Source organism: Apteryx mantelli, chromosome 1, assembly GCF_036417845.1.
Source record: "Apteryx mantelli isolate bAptMan1 chromosome 1, bAptMan1.hap1, whole genome shotgun sequence".
Taxonomy (NCBI): domain Eukaryota; kingdom Metazoa; phylum Chordata; class Aves; order Apterygiformes; family Apterygidae; genus Apteryx; species Apteryx mantelli.
In genome coordinates, this window is record NC_089978.1 from 199,424,635 (window position 1) to 199,449,083 (window position 24,449).

General features: G+C 38.5%; 1 protein-coding gene across 1 annotated transcript in view; it reads right to left on the reverse strand.

The window, feature by feature from the left end:
- The window catches only part of LOC106495901 (metabotropic glutamate receptor 8-like), a 68,357-nt gene extending 44,538 nt beyond the window's left edge, over nt 1-23,819 (reverse strand). The window contains exon 1 of the mRNA XM_067298739.1: nt 23,310-23,819. Within this exon, the coding sequence (XP_067154840.1) occupies nt 23,310-23,819 (510 nt within the window). The remainder of the gene's footprint in view (nt 1-23,309) is intronic.
- Nucleotides 23,820-24,449: the final 630 nt, after the last annotated feature.

A 24,449-nucleotide genomic window follows, 5' to 3' on the forward strand; every position in this document is an offset into this window, starting at 1 on the left:
ACATGTTGCAGTAATAACCACACACTATCTATCTCCTGCATGCTGTAGAATATTGCACCTGCTCTCCTGCTTAGCAGAGGTAAATCTATTTTCAGAGAGGTACTCTTTAAGAAAAAAAAAATTGCTCATGTCAAAGCAATCCATAGCTTTAATTTCTAAGCTATGCTGTTTGACTAGCTGGAGGATCACAGTGACACTCCTCCCATTGATGACAGGACCATAATATTATCATTTTTATTATTACTATCAGACAGAAGTAAACCAAAAATAATTCTCTGGTTTCTAAGCTGTGTTGATTGCAATACACTCCCTCTCTCTTTACTGCTGTATCTATCTCACCATTTCCATCTTTTCTTTCTTCTGTTTATTTCATTCCACCTTGCCCAGAAAACACAGCTCAAATCCTGCAGGGCTGGACTTGTGACATTCACCCTTTCCTGCCAGCTACTGCTCAGCAAGCAAACCGTAATAGCTAGAATTTCCTCTCATAGCTGAAATCCTTGTGAATTCCCATAGCTCTCAAAGAGAGGCAGCATTTTTGGCTTGTGCCCTTTCCTAAGCCATCATATGAACAGTCAGGCTGAAAGGAGATGAAAGCAAGTACTTTTGAACTCCTTTCATACGTTCTCAATACCTGAGGCTCCCACACTATTTCCAGAACTGGCAGCCCCTAACAGCATAACCCTTGGTAATGACAGAGCATTGCCAGCCACGCTGAATGACCTTACCAAATCAATCCAAAAGTGCAACTTTCTGGGGACATCACAGAGCAGTGAGATCAGAAGGGATCTTAAAAGTATCTGAGGATATCAGCAAGGAGTAGCTGTTTTCTGGATGGGTCATCACTACAAATGTGTTTGCTTATTAAAAGCATGGGATTCCAAACCTTTGCCAGTGATAGTTTCCATAAAGTGCAGTATTTCTCAAATGCGGTACTTATGAATTCATCTCCAGAGCATAGAAACCATTTATTCAGAATTACTCACAAGCAAAGGACCACCATTATTATTAAGTCAATACAGAGGGCTTGCAAGCCCTCTCTCATTTCCTTCCTGTGGCAAATCTGATTTTGTTGCTTCATTCTGCAGTGATTTTGGTATATTGGATTGTAAGTCAAATGCTCTAAAACTGTTGTTTCCTGAATTTTCCTAATGTTCTCTGCAAAAGCCTACTACAGCTCTGCAAAAGCAGTTGCTGTCAGATAGTAAAGCACTTGAACAGAGAACACCTGAATGAATTTTTTGCAGGTACTTAGCAGGTCAAGTAGCCTATCAAACTGGGTAATTCAAAAGCTATTTTTACCTTAATGCACCCGTTTTAAATGTGCACAGCCAAGGTCAGCACATTAAGATGAATTCCTAATGTTCACAGAAGGAGAAAATATTTTTGGAACTTTTCTTTTCCCTTAAGATAACAGCAACTACAATCCCTCTTTATTAACTAATACAGGAATATTTGAAAAGATATAAGGATACCCCATTTCCCATCTGAACAGGGTACACAAATAAGAAAGGTTTCATATGTTGTATGAAAACACCGCATATATTAGTTGACAAAGCACTAGTTTTTTGCACTTGGGGTGTGATTTCAGCTTGGCCTGACACTTCAGATATACATTTTTGTAAATTCCAGCTTCATATCAAACATAAATCACCCACAGAAACCTCTGCATTTCCTAGAGCTACACTACTAGAACATGAGAAAACAACTGTATTGGGTCAAACCAAAGAGCCATCCAGCCTAACATATCCTCCTTGACAGTGGCCAGTAACAAACGCCTCAGGTAAGAGCATAAGAAACAGCAAATTTTGCATCCTTCCATCTGAATAGATAGTCTCAGACTCAGATATCAGGAGGGAAGAAAAGATTTTTAGCAAGATCAAGGTGACATATGCTGTATTTTGCTTCAACTCCACTGATGACTTTAAATACCAGTTTTGAGGACAGGACCTAGCAGACAAACAAATGAACAATGTCCGCTTTGCCTTCTCAAGACCAAATCCTTATGGAGACCAAATTCATGTATACACAGGAAGGATTACCACCTAAATTCTACCTAATCGTACAATTAAAGTTTCATAAAGCCCTGATCTGTTCTTCCTGTATATATATCTCAAGCAATTATTTATTTGGAATACCATAACTGTAGTACCTTCATCACAGAATGGACATTTACCTGTTTCAATACAATTACTGTAACCAGTAAGTTAATGTAAGCTCATAACAGAGATGCCATCATTACATAGATTTATGAGAAGAGCACTAAACATAAAATTGAGGTAATTGCCTGTGTGCTGCCAGGCTATTTTGCCAGTTAATATAAATAATATCATTCTCAGCATGAGCCACCAGAAGGACATCATCCTTAAAACTAATTCCTAACCTGTCACTGTCAGAAATTTTCACTATAAACTTGATGAAGAATGTGTTACTAAGTGTTACTGACAATCATATATTACCAGGGAAAGGTGGTTACCTTGAGTACCCCAAACAATCTGTTGTTTTGGTATGTTACCACATAAAATTGATTTAATGCTGCAATTTTCCATTTCTCTCTGGAGCACAGGCTGCTAATTTATTAGTCACGTATACTGAAATTTCCCTTCTTTCCATTCATGTATAAATTTCCATAAGCAAACTGAACAGATAGCATTTTGTTTGGTTTATTTTTAAAACTTGAAAAAATATATCACACATGAAGTTCTGCTACTAATGCTATTGAAATATGTCCTACAAAGCAAGTAAATGTTAACAGCCATACAGAGGATCTGGATTAGGAAATGCTGGTACGGGGGAAAAAAGACATATGTGAATTCTTGTTTTACGTCCGCAAATAAAATTTACCAAACAGAAGCATGAAGAAAGAGCATGTAGAGTTGTTTTCTTTTTCTTAATAAACAATGAAATATTTATTTTGAATTATTGACACAATATGTATTTGTGTACCCTTTTTTTTTAAATTCTATTCCTAACTTTTCTACTTTTTGAAAATTTTCAGCAAAAAACTGTGCATCTAACACAGCAGGTCTGGAGTTTCTTAGTTTCGTTACTGTTAGCACCAATCTGAACAAGAACAAAAACAGGTCCCTCAGCACTCACGAATTTTAGTTTGTAACCTATCTCTTTACCCACCATGTTTAGTATCATAAGTCTTTACGAGTCCATCAAATCTTACAAAGAAGAACAAACACAAAAAAGGGAAAATTGTTGCACCTGAAAAAAAAGGGATTTAAAAGTTTAGCGTGAACCAGAGCCTGTGAGTTTCATGAAATATAGGATCATGGTCTGAACAGGATCCCTGTGTGATGCTCTAGTTCTCAATGGCACCTTTATGTTAGCATGTACAGATGAATCCAGGACTTGCCTTCATGCACATATTAAAAGCAGTAATACTGAGGTACACTGCAGGTATAGTTGAGAAAGATCTCAAAGAGCTGAAAAAACAATGAGTATGGAATAGCTTTGCCACCACTTTCTAGAGTGGTGCAAAGTAAATTAAATCAAACAGCTTTTAGGAGAATAACTTAGGAATAATGAATAGGCTCTGTTAAAGCAAGGGATTCCCAGAGCAAATTTTATTTGTACCAATAAAGTTCATGATACTAGAAAAGGTCTGATATTATTATCTTGCAGGGAATGGACTAAGACAGCAACATTAATAATACTCCTTCCCTTGTAAAAGAAGGTTGTGGAGGGATCATGATTTTTGCAAACAATTCCCTATCTTCCCATGGCCATGCAAGTACCAGAAACCTCCCAGGTGAAATGAATCAAAGAAAATATTGATAGCATTTTCAAGACTAACATCTATCCTTCCAAAAAATGTAGAAAAATTCAAGGCAACTAATATTCTGAGAAGTAGTACATCTGCCCAAGAAAGTAATGTGGAGAAGAAAACATTAAGCATGGGAGTTTATATCTCATTATTCCATGCCCACCTTTATAATACTATGTTTGGTTATAAACAAGCATAGTTTCTGTGTATTTGGGGAAATCAAGTGTTTCCAGCCTGAAAAGACATTTCAAGTGCAAAGAAGTTGAGACTTTATCTATCTGAAAGTCAAGCAGACAAGAGAGACATCAGGTAACAAATGTTTTTCAGACAATTGATCTTTCAAACAGTCCTCTGGCTCAGGACCCTTCAGACCACAATATTGCATTACTAAGTTAGAATTGCTCACATGGTAGTTCAAGGCCAAAATATGTCTTCTATCTTCAACCTCCTATTGAAATCATAGTGGTACCCACACTACCTCTTACTCTGTCATTATTGCCTTCTATCCACCTATCACTCAATAAGATATTCTATAAAACAAGACTAATTTTCAGATATTGTTTGTATATTTCAGTAACTATTCTTGCTCAACCTTCTTCTTCCAGTTGATCATTAGGGTCAAAGCACAAACTAAGCAGTAGCTAGTCTCCTAATCTCCTGATAAATTATGATGGTTTTGGTCAAGCTCTCTACAGGACAATTTTAGCCATACCCTCTGGGTAAAGACTATATTTACTTGATTTTATTTTTTAATTCCAGTTATAGAGCTAGGATTTTATATTGCACCATACAAAGTAACACTGACCCATGAACCCCTTTTCTTTCGGCTCAGTGTGTATCTCTTGAAATAGCTTGGGAAACTGAGCTAGGCAGACTTGAACCAGGAAGACAGTAAATTCAAATGATACAATACAATCGGTACCAGCTTGCAAAATAGCACAATCAAATGCATAGTACAAAGTAAAGAGCACCTTTATATGCACTGAAAAGAGGACAAGGCAGCTCAGACATTACCTATGTAACTTAACCACAAGGCCATTGCCTAAGGCAACTGCAAAATGCTCACACAAGGGCCTGAGGAGCCTGTCAATGAGGCAGATGCTCCTCATGCAGAAGTATGTTGTTTCTGGAGCTTATGATCAAACAAAGGAAAGAAGTAAAATCGGAAATGTACAACAATGTATGAAAAACCACCTCAACTTCATTATTCTGCTGTTACGGAATGAAGAAAAACAATTAATCAGCATTTTAGAAGATACAAGGTTTTGAAGTTAATTTTTTTTTTAAACCCTGGCAATATAGCTTTTAAAATTAAAAAAATAAAATTTCCATTTATTCCAAACCTTTGGTGTGTAACTTCTTCATTAAGGTGGGTGTACGTTCATTAAGATGTAACAACTTCTTCTTGGAAAGAGAGTAACACTGATAAACTATGCTGTAAACTCATTTGCTTTGGGAAGAGTAAGCTGCACAAATGATATGTGATAACAGTGAACACTTTTAATGGACTGACTGTTACCATCATCCTGAAAATAAATGCTTGGATTTGTTGCAGGTTGTAGGTTCCATGTTGTAGGTTACCCACATGACTGACAGATTACAAGACCACAAATAACCAAAAAAGACACCACAAACGTACTCCTCGTCTTTCCCATGAAAGAACTGTAATACGTTACCTACTACTTCTAATGATTTTCAAAGTCTTTTTCTTCATTGCACTCTCAAATAGAAGTGAAGCCCTGTTTGTTGAACTCACTGACCTTGTGCTCCCAGCCGCCTAGCTAAAGAGACCGTGAAAACTTTCTGTAATTTGTCTATAGGTTTCCTCACCATATATGTTCTTATCTCCTTGTCTCTCACAGACAATTGTCTTGCCCTCCCTCTGCGTTGCTATGTTCTCTCAGAGGGTGTCAGAGAGCTCCTAATACACAGATTTCTGCTCCCACCAGCAAGCTTTGTTTATGCCTTGCAGATATTCCAAGGAAACCTTAGAAACAAGCTAGATATTTAACTAGATTCAAGGAAAACTGGCTGCAACAAATCCCCAGTTTCCAGTTCATAATGGGGAAAGGAGTCCAGAGGGGTTGTAGAGGAGCCCCTTAATTTAGGAAGCAATTATTTCCTTCATTGAATCAGACACTGGCATAACAGCAATAGCAGCAGTAGTTCAGTGGAGAGGGACTTTTCCCCATGAACCTCTCTTCTGACAAACATCCCAAGCAAAAGCTTATCCAGCTACACCCTAAGCTACCATTGATATTAGTGCTTAAGAACTGAATTTGTAAAAATAGTTATGAGAGTCTCATTAAACAAGCTTAGGCTAGAACTAGATCAGTACCTCTAGGAATAACTTGTGGCACTAAGTTTTACAAAACTTTACTTTTACAAAAGTCACCACAGTTACCATTACAACTCAAAATCTTGCTAAAAAGAAAATCAGATTTATTTACCAAGAACTATTTTCCATTCCTGCCTGTGGGCTGGCATTCATGATTCTTTCATTCTACATTAATACTGTTTTATATATGCTGTTGCATTATTTTGCCCCTGGCAGAGATTAGTTGCCAGTATTGCCTTTTTTCTCCCCTTTTCAAAATATTGGCTCATTCTAGGTCTCAGATTTCCCTGGGAGTGTTCATGTAGTGAAGCACTGCTTAGCAGGAGGGATAAAGCAGGCAAAGAATTTAAGGGGAAATGCTGACAACGGGAAACAGAAATCAATTTTATAATCTACACATATTAGCAACCCTGTTGCCTGCTTGGTACTCCAGTAACCCACAAGACCTGGCAGCTCCCGGCAGGTGCCTGAGTGCACAGCCTGCTCCTTGTGGCCGCATTTGCAGCTATATGTAGCATGAGGAAAGACACAGAAAAGCTGCAGCTTGAATGAATATCCTGCGCCTTAGCACTACAGCAGTGGTTCACCATCACCACGGTGCTGCTAGGCCGTGCTGGGGACACCTGAACCAGTTCACCCAGCCTCATTCCTCCTTTTTTCTGCTCCGATTCCTAGCAGTGTCTCAAGACAACAAACTGCCAACTTCCTATAGTTCGAGCCATTTTACACAGTTTTCTAATTTAAGTTACATTGAAGGTTAAGATACACACAGTATAAATAACAGGGGGGAAAAGCTGTTACTATTTATGTCCTATATATTAATCTCTTGTGGCTAATAAGGGAGCATGATAAACTCCTACATAAGTACGTGTGCACAGTACAACTGAAAATTAAGTGTTAACTGTGCATGTGTACCTGATTCTTTGCTTTGCAAACATGCAATAATTGGCAAGTATCTACAGATGCACTGATAGTGATACTCAGGTATGTTCTTACTGTCATAGTGAAAGAAAGGTTTTAATGAAATAAATGTCAAGATGATTTCTTGGATGACTGCTTACACTAGAATTTGATCTCTTGTTTATACTTGCTCAATATCCATAAATTATGGCATATGTTTCAGAAGCATGTAATTACACTTGTCATTCTGGGTGTTAGATTTGTAAGTACTGCAGACAAACTGTGATAGATGGCCAGTTCAGACATCATTTACTGCAAGTTAAATCACTTTCCAAAAAACACACGTAGCCCTGCAAAATGATCAAAGATGTATGGAACTACTATTGCTGCTACTTTCGGTTTTACGTGTATTTACACGAATTTTACTAACTTTGCCTTTATGCTTGCACCTACTTGATAATCCTTTACTTAAAGATACATTAAATACTGTTTAGCCTTACTAGGACAACTCTATAACTACATTGTGCAATTTGTAGTATTACTATCAAGGTTTGTTTACTTGTTTTCTAAAAAGAATTTTCAAGTCACTTGAATGATCATCAGCCATATCAAACCACTACACTGCCCTGTCTGGTGTAAAGACCAAAGTATTTCTTTAATTTTTGTCTCTGGCCATCAATAGAGGTTTCTTAATTTATAACATTCTGGAATGCTTTCCAGCAGCAACCAAAGGAAGAGGAAATTTTCACATACCATTTGGCACTAAATTTCCATGAGTTACTTTATGCCCTTAGACAAGCTTCAGATATTCTCATTGACAATCAGTGGAAAATAAGCTTATGCCCATAAGAGAATACTTGGCCCAAAATACTAAGAACTACATCCTGCAAATCCAATGTTAAGCTGCTAGAGACTTTTCTGGCATGAAGGACAACCTCACACTGTAGGCAGGGTGGGTGGTTTTTAACTTCTTGGCTTAGGGTAGGCTGCTCCAGCACATCAAAGAACACATATGGCTATTTTTTGTAAACCAAAGCAATGTCCATACTATTTGATGTATTGTCAGATAAAATTCGTTGCTAACAGTGGCATATGGACAAGCTGATTTGGGGTCTAGGACAACTCCACTTCTCCAAAAGTACAGCCACTTGAGTCAAGTATTGCATTTCTCGTTTCCTCAGGCACTCCTGTGCACTGTTTAGGGGTGGCAGCTGAGACTACGGAGCGCTGCCCGGTTACAGGTTGCAAGCTCCTGTCATCATTTTCTGTTCTCCTTGGCATGCAGTTCAGTGCAAGGAGAAGAGAAATCAGCTCTTATGAAGTGGGAATAAATATGTGTATATTTTTAACAATGCTTTTTTCCCTTAATATTTTCAAAGGAAGCTTTTATTAAAATCAGAGAGATTCATGTACATTGACATCTAACTCTGCAACTCAAATTTTTCAGCCACTAGATCTGAAAAGTATCCTAATTAAAGTCATAACTACTGTATTCTTTCATTCTGACTCGCAGAAAATGTTAGTTATATGCTCTGTCCTTGCCTCCTCCAGCCCTCCCTGCATCCTGAGCCTTCAGTTAAGAAATGCCACAGATCTAAGCTGTTTAAAGGGACATGTTAAGATGGGGGGGAAAAAAGTTTGTCACAGTCCAATCATTTTGCTTTATTTGTCCATTTGGCATTATTTTTATGGTTCATTTGGTCTCTGTTTTAATAATTTAATGTTTTTTATAGGGAGATGCCTGGAGCAATAGTGCAAATAGGAGCTATAAAGTAAAATGCAACATTTTTTATTATTGTGATATCAGTCTGCCTAAATAACTACAGTATCCACAATATTCACAATAGCCTGAAGAAAGAAGGAATGACAAATATCACAGTCAATACCTGCTATGTCCTCTAATTTTCCATATTTGAAACAAAAATCTCTATGGTCCTTATATAAAGCTGTATTTGTAAAAACAAATCAAAAGTAATTACAGGCCTGTATGCCAACAACATGCAGAATTTATATTTTATGAGAGCATATGAATGAGACAGTTCATGGCAAAGCTTCTACACTGCAAAGAGCTCAACCCTACATACTGAAAGACCTGAACACCTGCTTGACATTTAGATCCTCTAGAAGCAAAATGCTCATTCTATTATAGCAATGGTCAGTTAGAAATTCCTAGTCTTAAGAAGTCACTAGGTCTTCTTCTATGCTGATGAACACAGGCGCTCCCAGGAGTCTGTTCACGCTTCAGGCTCATGGGGGAAGGAATCAGTCACTGTATGAATGCAGGGGTCTGTCTTCGAGGACTGTCTTAAATTAGGCAGCTGAAGATTGGTAGATGAATTGTGTGTTTGTGTCTTGGCCAAGACCTTCAAACTTGATCCTAAAGATAAAAGCTCTGGAATCCACAGTTAACATGTAAATGACTGTTACAGTATTCAAATGTGCTTTACTGTTAGATCTCCCTATGGCATTCACCTCAATCTCCTTAAAGGTTTTTCACTGGTTTTGGTCTCTGTCATCACCACCATCTGTCATATTTTTGTCAGTTTATCCTCACAATGCACCAGTATATTCCAAAAGGAGAAACGAGTCCGTAGTAGCTGCCTGTATTATACTTAATAGCCTAGTGGTTAGAGTACTCAGCTGGGAACAACTAACCATTGAGTTATAGGGTTTGGGGACATGAAACTCTCTCCTGCTGAAGCCGTTCATGTTTTCATAAACAATTAAACTTCTATCGGACCCATCCGAGGGTAATTCACTCTGTAGTCCAGCATTCAACAAGGAACAGGGATAGGTAAGTTCAAATCATTGCTCCAATGAATATTTAATGAATTCTAGCATAGATGAAATAAAACGTTCCCATTGTGAAAGCATATCAGCAGTGAATAGGCAGCATCTGGCAAGAGCTACATTAACTTGTGTACAGCTGTTCAGAAGGAGGAAAGCGGGAAGTAGTTTTCAAAGAAGCAGATGCACAATTACAGGCCTGTTTTGACAGGAGTTCAGAGATGAGACCTCTCCAGCGAAACTTCTGCACACAGAAGTCTTGCAGGATAAGACCCTTAGGGGCAAAAAGAAGTCATGAGATTGGGATTGAGGGAAAGCTAAATTATACAGAGTGCCCCAGTCTCTAAGAAGGAGTGAGGTAAGGTGTTCTCATTCTCTGTGAATGGTATAAAATATTTATATCTGTTGTGGAATTGAGCTGTCCCATCTCCTAAACTATATTTCACTCCCTGCTCTGAATCCAAAACGAAGGATTTGATCATGAGCCTTGTGTTTTATGGGCAAATACTCCAAGCAGTAAAATGAGCAGGAACACTACCACTTAATGAAGGGCATCCAAGATTGGTATTTCAAACTTACTGCTTTTTTAATTATAAAATATTCCAAATAGAAATAAAATATTTTGTTCCATTTGGAATAGATATCATTAAATACAGAACAAAACATTTTGGAGAGCTTTCCTTACCAAAATAAAAAGCAACCAAACAAAAAAAGCCCCAAATCCCCAATTCAACATAATCAATTTGGTTCAAATTAAAATGAATGTTTATTTTTCCATTCAGCTGTCAAACTGATTAATTATTTGCATAGCCCTGCTTATCATATTGCATTCATGCTTTTGGTATATGAAAAACAACTGAAATGGAGAAAAATTAAAAATATGAAGCACCTTTTCTAAAAGGTGTGAAAGATACTCTTAGTTCTTGATCTGCTCCACGGTAAATAGACTAGGCTGTCATTTGCCTTCCAGGTGCCAGACCCTGCACTGTTCATAGGGGCTCTTACTCAAGGTACCCATAAGCAAATAAAATGTTAATAAAGTCAGCTTTAAAATGAAAAAAAAAAAAAAAGGTTCCTGTGTCACTAGATATAAACTGGAATAACTGCCAGCTAGCAACTCTTTTCAAATCTGATTTGACTGGCATTCTTCTCAAGCATTTAAGAAAAAAATATCCACTCACTTAGATAGAACATACAGTTTCACACACCTGTCTTAATTTTTTTTTATCATATACTACTTAATATCATGCTTTGCTGTAATAATGGCAGATGTGTTATCCCAATCACTCTAATATAGATTGCAGAGACGAGTTTTAACAATTTCAGCTTTACTGGGCAATAATACAAGTATTTTTTCCTGAATTTTGGCCCCCTCCCTTTGACTGTCAAGGTTTCCTAAGGGGGCTGTACAGCCTCTAATTGGAGGTCAAGCAGGTTTCATATCTTGCTCCAGTGACTGATGACTTGCACATTTAAATCATACAGTCAGTTGGATAATCCCCTTTCATAGAAAAACCCAGGGAAGGGGATTGTGTAAGAGCATATAAGGAATCCCTCATTAAGAACTAGCTATCTGAGGCACTTATATGCCCCCACCCCTCACTCTTATATCTGATTAGCCAGGAGCCTTTATATTCCACAAATCTCTGCAAGGCATAGAAGTGCGGTAACCTACATTCCACATTAAAGAAGCAGAAGCAAGGTGACCCCAGAGGTCAGTCCTCCAGTGTTATCTGGGCATCCACCTACCATGGAAATCAACAGTCAAAGTCAGAAGATTTGGTTCTGTGTGTGTGCCTTGCCCAAGGTCACAGAGAAAGATCTGTGGTGAAGCAAGACAAATCAGGTAAGGCTTCAGTGGTTGCTAGTGCAAAACCAAGACAGTCTGTCGCACTCAGACAAAGCTTTGCAGCCTGCTGCTGAGCCAAGTGATTATTTGACCTATCCTCAAAAAACCCTGTGCTTTCCCCATAAGCTTGTGACATCTTAGTCACATTCATTCTCCCCAGCACACCAGAAATAATATTATTTAATCCTTATGCAAAGAGGCAATAAAGTAAGTAGAACTTTAACTATGAATTTCAGATCTTCAATTCTGAAGCACAGGTCCTTTGCTATTCAGCCTAAAAATAGAAATAAGGAAAAAAAAGGAAAACTTAAGCTTTGATACTTGGCAGGAATGGCAGGAAATCATACCTTGAGTCACAGGGCATTCTTAGCATCTGTTCCAACTGCAAGTTTTTCACACTCCAGCATAAAGCACAGTTATCCATCCCTCTATATTCCAGTCTCAGAGACTAGCTCTAGTGATATTCTTCTCTCTCTGCAATACATCTTCTCTCAAATAGCTTACATATCCAGTTTCCAAAATGCTGTTCAGGTGTTACTGGAGATGGCATACAGCTTGCAGATGATGAGTTTTTGCTTTTCAGAAGATATTTGGCAAAATGGTTCCCAGTAGGCTGAAACAACAGCTTTGACTGCATTCAGGTTTTACAAATGAAATTGTTTGTAACATGCAGAAAGAAAAAGACACTAGTTAATAAGATAAATGTTTACACTTAAATTTTCAAAGGGCGTCATCAAATCCCATCCAACAAAGAAGACACAAACAGACTTTTTTCTCTCATGTTTCATGCTTTCTAATAGCTTTTACTTTCATTAGAAAACTCTTCAGTTCTGCCTGAACTGAGCACAAATAAAATTAGCCCTTTAATCCTCAGGACAATACATATTGTCTTCACACTTTGGCAAGTAAATATAGCAGCTGGTAACTTTTAAATCCTGTGCTTTGTTATGTAAAGGATTGCAAACAGAACCATCAAAGTTAGGAGTGGAAAATACTGGCTGCTTTACCTAGACAATTTTCCTGCTGATACTACAATGTATAATTTTATACTTTTGTCCAATCTAATTTTCAGAAAGCTGGGAAATAGGAAATTTGGCATTTCTCCCATCCTACATAACTGGATTAATCTTTAGACAATGTACCACAGGGTGCTTCTTGGAAATATTTTTTTCTAATAGCCGACCTAATTCTCCCTCCCGTAACAACATCTTAGTCATACATGTCTGTACTCTACTAATTCCTCTTTTTAAATAGAATTTGGGGTGTTATTTTTATAGCTATTATAAAATCTCCCCCCCCCAAGGCATGCCTGTAGAGATCAGATTGTCAGTTCAGCCAAGATCAATGCTGTCCAACAAAAACAAACCATCTCTTCCAAATGAACATATCTGTATCCCTCTGTGGACCAAGGCCAAAAGAACATCATCATGATCATAGCTGTTAACATCATGAAGTAATAATTAAGGACCCACAGCTGCTTTTGCTACCCGTCTTTCAAATTCCTTGTTGGATAAGAAGCCTACTGACAGTAATACCAATGGGATGCAATATTGCATGGACACACAATTTGAGCTGATATTCATTATTTCCCTCTGGATAAATCTGATTTTACAGCTGTGTAATTCACAAGCTTCCCTGGAATTCATTGCTTTCCCAGGGATTATTCTTCATTTAAACCAGTCTAAGTGACACAAAAATCAGACTCCATTTCCCTTTTGAGTATTCAGAATTCAACAAAAAGGTCCTATCCAGCTGGCCACAGAGGAATGTAGTCACTTACTCTATTTGTCTGCTCCTCTCCTGAACTTGGCAGAAGCCAGATATCCCAATTAGAGAACAAGCCTTGCCCCTGCAGCAAGCCCTCCGCAGTTACAAGATTCCCAGGCCTTCACGCTTTCCATTCCATGCAAGACACCAGCCCTGACAGCCCATTTGTCTCTTTTTGCAGTACATGTTTTTGTGTCCCAGACAGCACAGTGATGAGCATAGTCTGAATCCCCAGGATTTTTTATGCTGCTCCTAATGATAAATGAGTTCCTTGTTTCAGATTACCAAAATACATTCTCTTCTCTCACAGAGTTCTCTTGAAAGCTTGTTTGGTCTACGTAGTCCACAGCTAATGAATTTGTAGTCATACAATAACATAGCAAACATGCATGTGCAAAAGCACACACACAGCCATTACATATTTCCTCCTTCCTACTATTAGCCTATATATGTGTCTTGTCTTCTATATCAGTGCCTCTCAACATCTTTAGCCTATGATTCACTCCACTTAATTAATAATCCTTTCACACATCATCTGAATAGGCAAGTCCTGAGACTTCCTGTGATTTCCTGTGTTCGTACGGCACCCTTTCTAGATCAATGAGTTCCTGTCTAGGGGACATCCCTCAAGTAAGCTGGTTCTTCTTGATGAGAACTTACTGTGTTTCAGCACTGTAGATAAAAGCAAAGCTTACTCATGGCACCAAAAAAAAAAGGAAATCTTAAGAAAGCCAATCCTATATTAAGCTCTTTTCTTGGGCTTCATTTTGGAACTGTCAGGCGAGGAGAACTATTGTGGGATGCATAGCCTCTTTGACATGTTTCTCTAATGGATAGCCTAAGCATGATGATAGCTTTTCACCAAGACCTTATATTTCAAAGGACTTTACAAACAATAAACAAAGAAAATTTATCTGAATAAGAGTAACAGGCACTATGGGGGAATAGTATATTGTCTTACTATACTGCAGTGAAGCTGGCTGACAAAATTTTATCCAATATGAAAGCTTGTAAAGTCATTTTAAATGTGACAGAGCCACTGTCAAAGTCAAAATCCAACGCAATTTGTTAGGAGCTTTTTATGGAATGATATCCAAAATGGGCAATTGTCCTTTTGCTACTTGCAACTTTATAGAAGAGCCATGTACATATATGTATCAGAGAAGAAGGAATAAAGACCCTGATTCTGCCTCCACAAATATTGAGGCTACACAGCTAAATGCTGCAAGCTCCTTCTTTGAAAGAACATAAGGCAAACCTCACGATACGAACTACTCAGACAAAATGCTTTTGCTCCTATTCCACAGTCCCAAGCTCTAAGAGAAATACCACAGAAAAAGAGCTCTCACAATACCACCATGCATCTCAGCATCCCTATCAACAATAATTAATTTTTGAGAAGAGTTAGAGCCAGGTATTCTTCTGAACTCATAGACAAGAAATCCCAGATCGAGTTCAGAATGAGAACCCCTTGTCCACTGAGGCTTCAGTCTCTCAAAAAGCATTTCCCTGATTTGCTATTATCTCCAGACAGATTACCCTACAGATAGATAGGTGCTGCTCATCAGCCACCCAAACTCCAGCTCTTTCTTGACCTGCAGAACCTCATGACTCAAGAAACTGAGACCCAGACAGAGCCTTGCTTATTCAGCATATGTGAGACAAAGACTTTGGTTGAAGAATATGGAATGAAATAATCCCTTGAAAAAATCAGGGGGACAGTGGTCATAAAGTAAGTTTTCCAAAGAAAAGAGAGAGAGAGAGAAATAGAGGGTACTGGTCATAACATAAGTTCTCTTAAAAAATAAAAAGAGAGAGAGAGAAATAGAGACAGTGGAAGAAAAAATGGAAGAGGAAAGGATATAAAGGAATTAAGAAAATGGCACCACCCATGCAGCTGTTCAAAATCTTCTCACAAATGTGTATAAAGCCACCTATGACTTCATAGAAGGCTTCCAAAATCTGCCCAAAACCTTTCAGTGAGATGTTCTGTCTGAGGAAGGAGCAATCGATAAACCCATTCCCTTTTCGAACACTGAAAGATGCATTCACTCTCATAGACCTGATTCAGCCCCCTTCTGAAAGCATTTTACTCTCTCTATTGAGGACACAGGCAGCCAAGGGCAAAGAGCCTCCTAATTTAAGGCCTCGCTTAAATGCTTAATTGTCCTGTCAGAAGAATAGGGGACATAATATCTCGCTTTTCTGATCTGGGAGCATATGTAGATTCCAGCCGAGAGGAGCATTTTGCTCTTGGCTATTTAATTCATTCAAGTGGAATTACTGTCCTTCAGTCAGACTTTTGTTTGGAAGGCTATTTTTCTCTGATAAATTCTAGCAAACAAAAGGATATACATTTAAGCACTGTAAACTAGTTTAATCCTAAAAGCACAATGTGCTTTAGGGAAAATAATGAGGATAGAACTACACAAAACCACAAAACCTACCAGTTGGCAGTAACACATGGTACTGCCTGGTTTCTGATGACAGTCAGAATGCAAGTCTAATAATATTGCACAGCTGTCACTCTACTGAAACAAATATCCATCCAGAAAAAAAAAAAAATCTTAATTTAGTTCTCATTGTGGCTAATAAAACTAATGTCATTGTACTAAAAAACTGAAACAGCATCGATGACTCCTGAAGTGCTTTGGCTTCCCTTCCATTTTAACACAGGAGCAGTGGAGCTCTGACCTGAGAAATCAGCAGCAGCTTCTACACTCAGAAATGAAATAGTCCCATACCACATTCCTGAACTCAAGTGTCTGCACTGCTAAATAGCTCAGGTATGAGCGGTGCCAGGAGTCTCCCAAACAATTTCCATCATGCTTCAGAAGTTAACGTGAGTCAGGGATCATCCCCTCCCAGTAGTTTGCATGCAGCCCCATCTTTTGGGAGATTAGGAGAGTTTATGGTATGGATGCAGATTGTTCGCGTCAGTTGGCCTCAGTGACAGAGAACCGTGCCAGGCACATTTTACCAGTAAAGAGGCAAAGACAGTCTCCTGTTAATGAAAGATCTTTAAAAACTTCCATGCAGAATTTGTGTTTCTGTGAAGAAGTCAGCCCTTACTGAACAGCTAAACTCCTCTCCTTAGTCTTTTGGTCTTACTGTTTGTGGAGTCATGACTGATACCTATATTAATACAAGTATTATTTAGCAAATAACTCAGTGGACTTTTGTCATACACAGGGAACTTTAATACAGTGGGGAAGAACTTGGCCAAACTTCAGCCATGAAAGGGTGAAATAATTCTTTCCACATATGCAGTTCCCTTCATGCGAGGGGAAAAAAAATTACGTATATATGTATATACACACATATATATAGTCCCAGCTGCCTTGGGGCAAGTAGAAAGATAATTAGACCATTGGTCTCTTTGTAAGGTGCTCACATACTGTGGTTATGGAATGACATAAAAACCTCAACATTTTAGACAGCTTCAGCTTGCCTACAAAAACAGAGGAGACATCCCAAACCATTTAACAAACATTAATCAAGCTCCCAATTGTTCCCGTGAAATAGTTAAAATACCATCAAATCAAAATGACAAAAGAGAAGCACAAAAAGGTCGAGAGATTCTTCTAAAACCTCACTGCAAACCAATGACAAACATGGGAAAATAATACAGAAAATCAGATTGCCACTTTGCTCTAACCACTAGTTATAACTCCATCCACAAATGGGAGAAGACTGAGAAATATTAGATCTTTAGAGGAATATTTAAGGAACTAATATACTGTAAAATACTAACATCAAGTTGCTTTTGTACTCCCTTGCCTCAAGCAGCTTAGCACAAATAAAATTTGATGCTAATCAGTCCTAGCAGTTTTCACAGAATCTGGAAACCTATTATTTCCTCTGGCTGCAGCTAAAAAATTTCCCAGCTATTTCATTATTGATACTGGTAAAGTGCCTGTTGTACATATCATTTATCCTTGGTGTTGACCTGGCATTTGCCTGTCTTGACAACGACACTTTTAAGCATTTTTTTAAGCACTGAAAGAAAAATCATGACTGAATTAAATGTTTTTTACATAACCCAAGTAGGTACTTGGATATATGAAGAGATATGGATGCAGTTTCTAGCTAACAGAAGTTGAATTATGAAAAAACAGAAAAAAATCAAATGCTTATAATGGTATTTTCCAGCCAATAACAAGACAAGATGCTTAGGCACTAAACAAATTTGTGCTTGTAAGAAGCTACAAAAAAAACACTGTAAAATTAAATGGGATGCATTGGCAATGGGTTCCTTTTATAATTAAAAATGATTCAGAAGGTGAAAATATTATCTAGAACAAAAGTAAAACAAATCTGTTCATCTTAAGAGCTGATTTCAAAATGTTTCAGTCTTCTTCTCCCTACTAACAACAATTTTTCTTCACACTTCACAAAAGATTTTCCACAAATGTTTTAACCACAGAAAAAAAAATAGTATCCTATTTCAAATTTCAAATGCTATGCTGCAGGAGATGTTATTGACAAATGTAGTGTGACATTGTGAACAGAAAATTGATATATTTTAGTCAGTGCAGCACATTTTGTATTAATGTATGCCAATATGCTAGGTAAAATTTTTGAGCCTGTTCTTTATTTCTTTCAAAGTTAAAGGTAAAATTCTCCCCATTATGGAAAGGCTCTGCAGTCAGATATGGAGAAGGCTGACTCCAGCACCACTCTGGAGCCTCTGAAGTCAGTAAGGTTCACAAGGTACAAAAATTTCCATATATATGGATCAGGAGCTGTATATAGTTCAGATTGCCACACGAAAGTATATAAGTGCTCTCAGAAAGTAAGTAGTAAAATGTAATAGTATTATTCACATCATATACCCTTCAATTGTGAGAAAAAACAGTACTGACACAACTATATAGAAAGCCCTGTATTTATGAGGCTCAGTCAGGATAGGCTCTGCACAGCTGTAATCCCTGTGCTCCCCTCTTTTGTTTCTGGGAACCTCTCTGATGTTCTTTGAAGGTCTGGAACTCATCCCAGCAACAGAGCCCTGTGCCAGCTAAAGGTGAAAAGACCTGCAACTGAACCCCAAAAAAGCATCATCCAGCTACAGCCCTGCTAGCAGCACAAGGCTGCCAGCTGAAGTTATCCGTTAAAAACCAAGACAAGGCAAACGAAGAATCAAAGCAAAAAGACAAAATGCTTGGGAAACTGATATATTCACTTCTAGATTTGTTTAAAGAAACTGTTCTTTGCATTTTTAGATGGTTGCAGATAAAGTCAAAAGAGTAACTTCAAAATGTCATTCGTAGTATGTACTTCTGAAAAGGTAAATGCATATGAAATGTATAAGGCAAATGTGCACAAAGTACATATTAGTCTCTCCAGGGAAGGGAAGGGAAGGGAAGGGAAGGGAAGGGAAGGGAAGGGAAGGGAAGAGCAAAATTGTGAAGGAATTTTTTGGCTTTACATGCACGTACATTTATAGATATATACATATATATAAAAGCTTAACATCACAGTTCAGCAAACATATTGTCTACTCGTCTTGATTCACATGCAAGCCATTGTCGCTAGGCTGCTCCCAGTGTGACACTGGCTAGAAGATGTGTGAAGGTGACAGATGGAGTGTACCAAGGAGTTCAGGAATAGCGTGAGGTTTTTAGATGGAAGGAAACTAGCGTAAACAAATGTCTCTCTTTTCTCCAGTAGACTTTAACCATTAAATAGGGTTAGTCAGACATTTTAATAAGTAGAAGCCTTGAATACAAGGAACACAATATATGAAGTGAGCTGAGTTACAGAGTCTCTTGTTTTCCTAAGCTGAGTTTGGAGGGACTGGGAACAGCCCAAGCACTTACAAGTTTCACACAAAGAAGCTAAAGGGCATCACTAGGTCGTACCTGAGTGCCCTGCTAGAAGCCAAAATTCTAGAGAGACAAAGCCAGGGAAGGGGGTGAGTGCAAGAAGTTTCTCTTGAATAATCCAGTCCAAAAAAAAAAAGAGTTCCCTCTTGGTTACTGAGTGTTGGCCAACAGGGACAGCTGGACCCTGAATCAATCTACCAGCCAAAGAGGAGCCAGCTTGGCAGCTGAGTTCCCAGACTGGAAAAAACAATGACCTAACAATGTCACCTCCCATTAAACAGAGGAAAGAGTAGCTCCTCGTTCACGAGAAGAAAGAAAATAAGCAGGTCCACACTTGTCTACCCTATTTCTACAGTAACTTCCAATGGGAAATACTAAAGAACCGTCAAATTGCCCTTTCCCCTTCACTAAGGTCACTGCATTTAAGCTCTGGCCCTGCCTGAGCCGTGTTCCTGGCCTTGTACTTTGCCAGGTCTGACCTTGCTTTGCTGACTTGCCTTCCTAGCTGATCTCAGACCTGTCGCATCACTAGGGACTTGGCTGGAAATCATTGGCCTGCTGACTAAGCCTGGTTACCGTGTCCAGACCTGCTTTGTTCTTCTCATTTGAGTGCTGTGAGACTGTATTCCCATCCGTGAGACCACTGCCCTGCCTGTCTTGCTGTCACCCTCTGCTCCTGGCTCAGTTTCCCTTGTGGAGCAGCCCACCCTTGAGGTACTCTGACAAAAACAACTTCATAAAATGATAAGCCAGCAACTTCAGCTAGGGACAATCTGTCCTAAGATCTAAGCAGAACTGCTTAAGCAGGTAGTTACTGTGTTAATATCTAGCACAGTACTTCTGTGTTTGCCTCTGAAGGTCCTCTCCTTATTCCACTATATTTGCAGCAAGACAGCCTCCAAGTTCTGAAAGCTTAATAAACACCTGTTTCACACAATATTCTTTTCATCAAGTACCAGAGTAATATAAGCAACCTCTTTATTATCATATATCAAGGAATAACAGGTCCACGAGCTAATTCCTTGAACAAATGATTCCTGTTTGCAAAGTGCCTCGGAAAGATCTAAAACCATCAACAGGTGAAATTTAGGCTGTCCAAATTCGAACCTTAATGTCTTGGACCTACTAAAGGCAGAAAAATCACCTGTTAAGTGGTGCAACTCCTAGAGATGCACAAAAAAAGAACGGTCAGAGAAAAATTCAAGGTGAGCTGTTTGGCTAGGAGAAAGGCTATAGATCAAGAACTTTTTCTGTGGTACTCTCTCTCCCCCCCTTCTCATGAAAACAGACTTAGATATAAGGATACCATGAATATCAATCAGTTTATGCTATCCAACAGATCATCAGATAGGGCTATTGACCAGTGTGTTTTACGTTGTAGAATCGATAAGAGAAAGAAAAAAAATGGAAAAAGAAAAAAGAAAAATAGCAGCATAAAAATACCAGCTGCTGAGCATAATATTTCTCAGGCTGTTTTTGTATGTGTATTCACATTGGGTGATATAATATATTTCTCACAATTTCATCACAGATTAAAATTTCACTAGATAACAATGTTCTCAAGAAATATGTAGTCCTGACATTTAGAAACTTCGAAGCAGATAAAAGCAATACTGAACTTCAAATTACAGGGTCAACTTGCAAAATAGAATTGTTAGGCAGCCATACGGATGAATAGCACTCATCCTGGTAATAATGGAAATAGGTATTTGCATGATGGTGATCATCAGCATCAATGAAATTACAGGGATTTATACCAGCTGAGTGTCCAGCCTGGACATATACCCAGACACAGCAAACACTGTTTTCATCCTAAGAACCCCTGTGAGCATGGACCATGGTCTTGGTCCTCAGCCACACAGCCCTGTGGGCTGCATCAACTGAGAACCTCAGCCCATGTCTTTGGTTAGCCCCAACCAGATTATACTTCTATATGTCTGGCAAATGATCCTTAATTTCCTATTGTGCTTGCTTATAACGATTGTGCATGGTTTTTATAGTGAAATTGGGCCATCCAGAAGCCTTCACTCATGCAAAGAATCCCCCCAAGGGTAACAAAGCTACTCCTGAGAGGAAGGTGTAAAAACAGACTTCAGATGCTGGTCCAACATGAGACGTTAAAGGGCATCATTTGTCATTTTTTACATTATTAGGAATATTTGTGCAGGATCTATAATTAAACTAAAAGAGATGTCTCCTCATTTTGCCAGCAGCTGTGTTACATCAATTAAATGGGTAAATAAGATCTTTCCCCAGAGGGGATATCACGTGGCCCTCTATTGATTAAGACTGCAGTAGAATGTTATTTGCAATCTTACTGCATAATGGCAATCAGGAGGTAGCTGTCATGGTTTCAGAAGACAAATTGCTGGTATCTTAGACAATTCATAGGCCTCTTTCCTTCTTGCTGCTCTTAATTCACAGTTAATGCATGTCTTACAAGGCTTAGTTTCTTAAATCAGTCTACTACACCGTATTCAACTCAAAACTGGATGTAAGTGGTATTCTATGTGATTCTGCATTATGATGGGTATTAAAGTGACTGTTCCATCTATCATTATTTCAGAGCTATGCATTATTTAATAGAGTAACACAACTTTGAAAAAGGACATTAAATTAAAAATAGGTATGTCCTGCAGCATTCATGATTACTCCCAGGAAGGACAACCCTCCCTCTCTCCCCCAGGCGTGGCTCCAAAGGTGATCTCCATATACAGTATTCTTAAATCTCAACTTAGTTGTGTGTACTTGACTTTCACAAGCAAAGCATACGGCTGGTACAAGTCCACAACTCTCAAATGTGTGCAGTAAATGCAGTCAGAGTTCAGTTCTGCAGCTGTAACAAACACCTGACCACAACCCAGCAGACACTTCACTCCTCCACTGAATTATAAGCCATGATTATGTCCTTCACAGGAGAACCAGAAGGAAGGACAGACAGTAATCTCCCTATAAATGACCAAAATACTCTTTGCCAGTTTGAGAAACCTTCAAAAAGGACAATCTTTTCTTGCTTCTGTACAATCTCTCAGGCACAACAGTTAGGCAAGTGCAACAGTTTTCAAAATACACAACAGCAATATTTAATAGTACCAGAATCTTCTTCACCAAAGTCAAAGAAATGGTCTTTAACATGGCTTTCAGTGATTATGAAGTTGTAAGGACATAAGGCAAGATTTTTGAATGGAAGGAACCAGTCAATAACAGTAGGCAGTAGCACAGTAATAGATTCAGATAAAATGCTACAGCCATTCTGTGCATAGAAAAAGAGTGCTCAGCTTACCATGATCTATTTACCATTGCACAGGATTAAAAATTAAACATTAGCTGCCTGATCTGTTCCAGGTAAGTTGATTGATTAGAATATGTTCATCTTTCCATCTAACTTGGTGAGTTTAAAAGTGGCAGGTTTACTTTTCCATTATTTATAAGAGCAGAGCTTAATAAAATACACAGAAGGAAATGAACAATATGCCAGTAGAACTGCTGTCCAAAAGTAATCTCTCACAAAGTGATAACAAAGTCTGGAAAAATTATCACCTTGTGAAAATGATGGAGGAGGTTAAGATTTCAAGGAAATCAAAGACATTTCAATACACTTCATTTGGCTAGACATGCACATCAATAGCACTAGATTATTGCTGGCCTGTCTTCCTATTTAGGGAAATTATCTGGTCCTCCTACAAATGGATTAGTATTTAAACCTTCTATTTCATTCTCCTGGAAATCTGTGAAATAAATCTCAACCTAGTCTTGATGAGCATAAACACTGAATATGGAGCAAATGTGAGTAATAAAAAAATAAGAATAAAAAACCCTAAAGAATTAAAATGTGTGCACATTTTGCTCTGGTTGCTCAGAACTTCAAAAGAGGCATTTGGCACCTTAAATTAGGGTCTGCAGTCATTGCTCTTTTTTTTTCTCCTTTTTTTTTTTTTTTTTGCTTTAAAAGGGCAAATCAGTCATTTCAAATTTCAGTCCTTTCTTCCTTGAAAGCATCAAGACACAATCATCTCACTTATTTTATTCTCCTTAAAATTTAAATGAAGAGTAGAAAACGTTCCTTACCTTAAAAAGTCTTAAAATATTAGCAACCATAATGGACACGGAACTTGCTGCAGCACCTATCACACCTGATATCTTGTCTGGCTTAGTGAAAATAGGTGGGTCCCCATTAGCACACTTCACATCTGAACCATCTTTTTCTATCAACGCTTGCACAAATGTTAAGGATTGTTCCAAAGCATAAGTGTCCCTGGAACACGTGTCAAGGATCCGGACACCTAAAGTGATATTGGTGAGAAGATCGGGGTCTTTATTAATCTGATCAATTGCATACAGCATTGCCTCTAGTCTGTGGATCCCTTTCTCCTTCTTGAGCTCCCCACAAGGCACCCCTCTATCCCCTTTTGCATGGACGGGGAACAGTCCTCCTAAGATGATGTCCCCATCCAGTCGGATGGAGTGGGCATATTCCTGGCCATGAGTTCTTTGCATCATGGTGAGCATCCAGTAGAATTTGGCTGTTAGCAGGAAGAAACAATGGCAGGAAACTAATCGCTTTCTGTCGTATACCATTTTCTCTGAAGATGTCGCTGCAATCCAGTATCCAGATTTTCTTCTTGCTAAAGGATGAAGTTGACCATTTGAAGTTGCACTTTCTGGAGGCTACCATCAGTGCCCAGTAAGTAGTATAGAACCATGCAGCAGGTAGAAAAAGGATCTCAGCGGAAGTACATAAAACGTGTTTTACAAAAGATGTCTGCTGATGTTGTGAATTGATCAGCTTTTTGGAGAGGTGGTTTTCAACTGCGCTTAATTGATGGTAAAATGTAGGGTAGTTTCTCTGGTCCTGATGCTAGGAGGAGGTCAGTAGCTCATGTCCTTGTATTTTACCCTGAAGCTGAGGTACTTCTGAAAAAAAGTGAGAAATACCGTTTAGTTCAGCAGTTTTATATCTGTCACACAGTGTATTTACTTTTGAATATGAATTACATTGCCTAGGTTTTACTTTCCACATTCTGTAAGGGAGTAATTCTTGGCCTTCTGTGCATTTGAACACCTGGCTGCACTGTACTACCAGCTAAGAATTGATGATGCCAGCAGAGGAAAAGCAAAATCAAGGTAAGTAAATTTAGCTTAATGTTCAGAGTCAGACCAGTAATTTGTGTTTATCTTTGCCTTGCAGGACATCCAGTAACAGCTTTG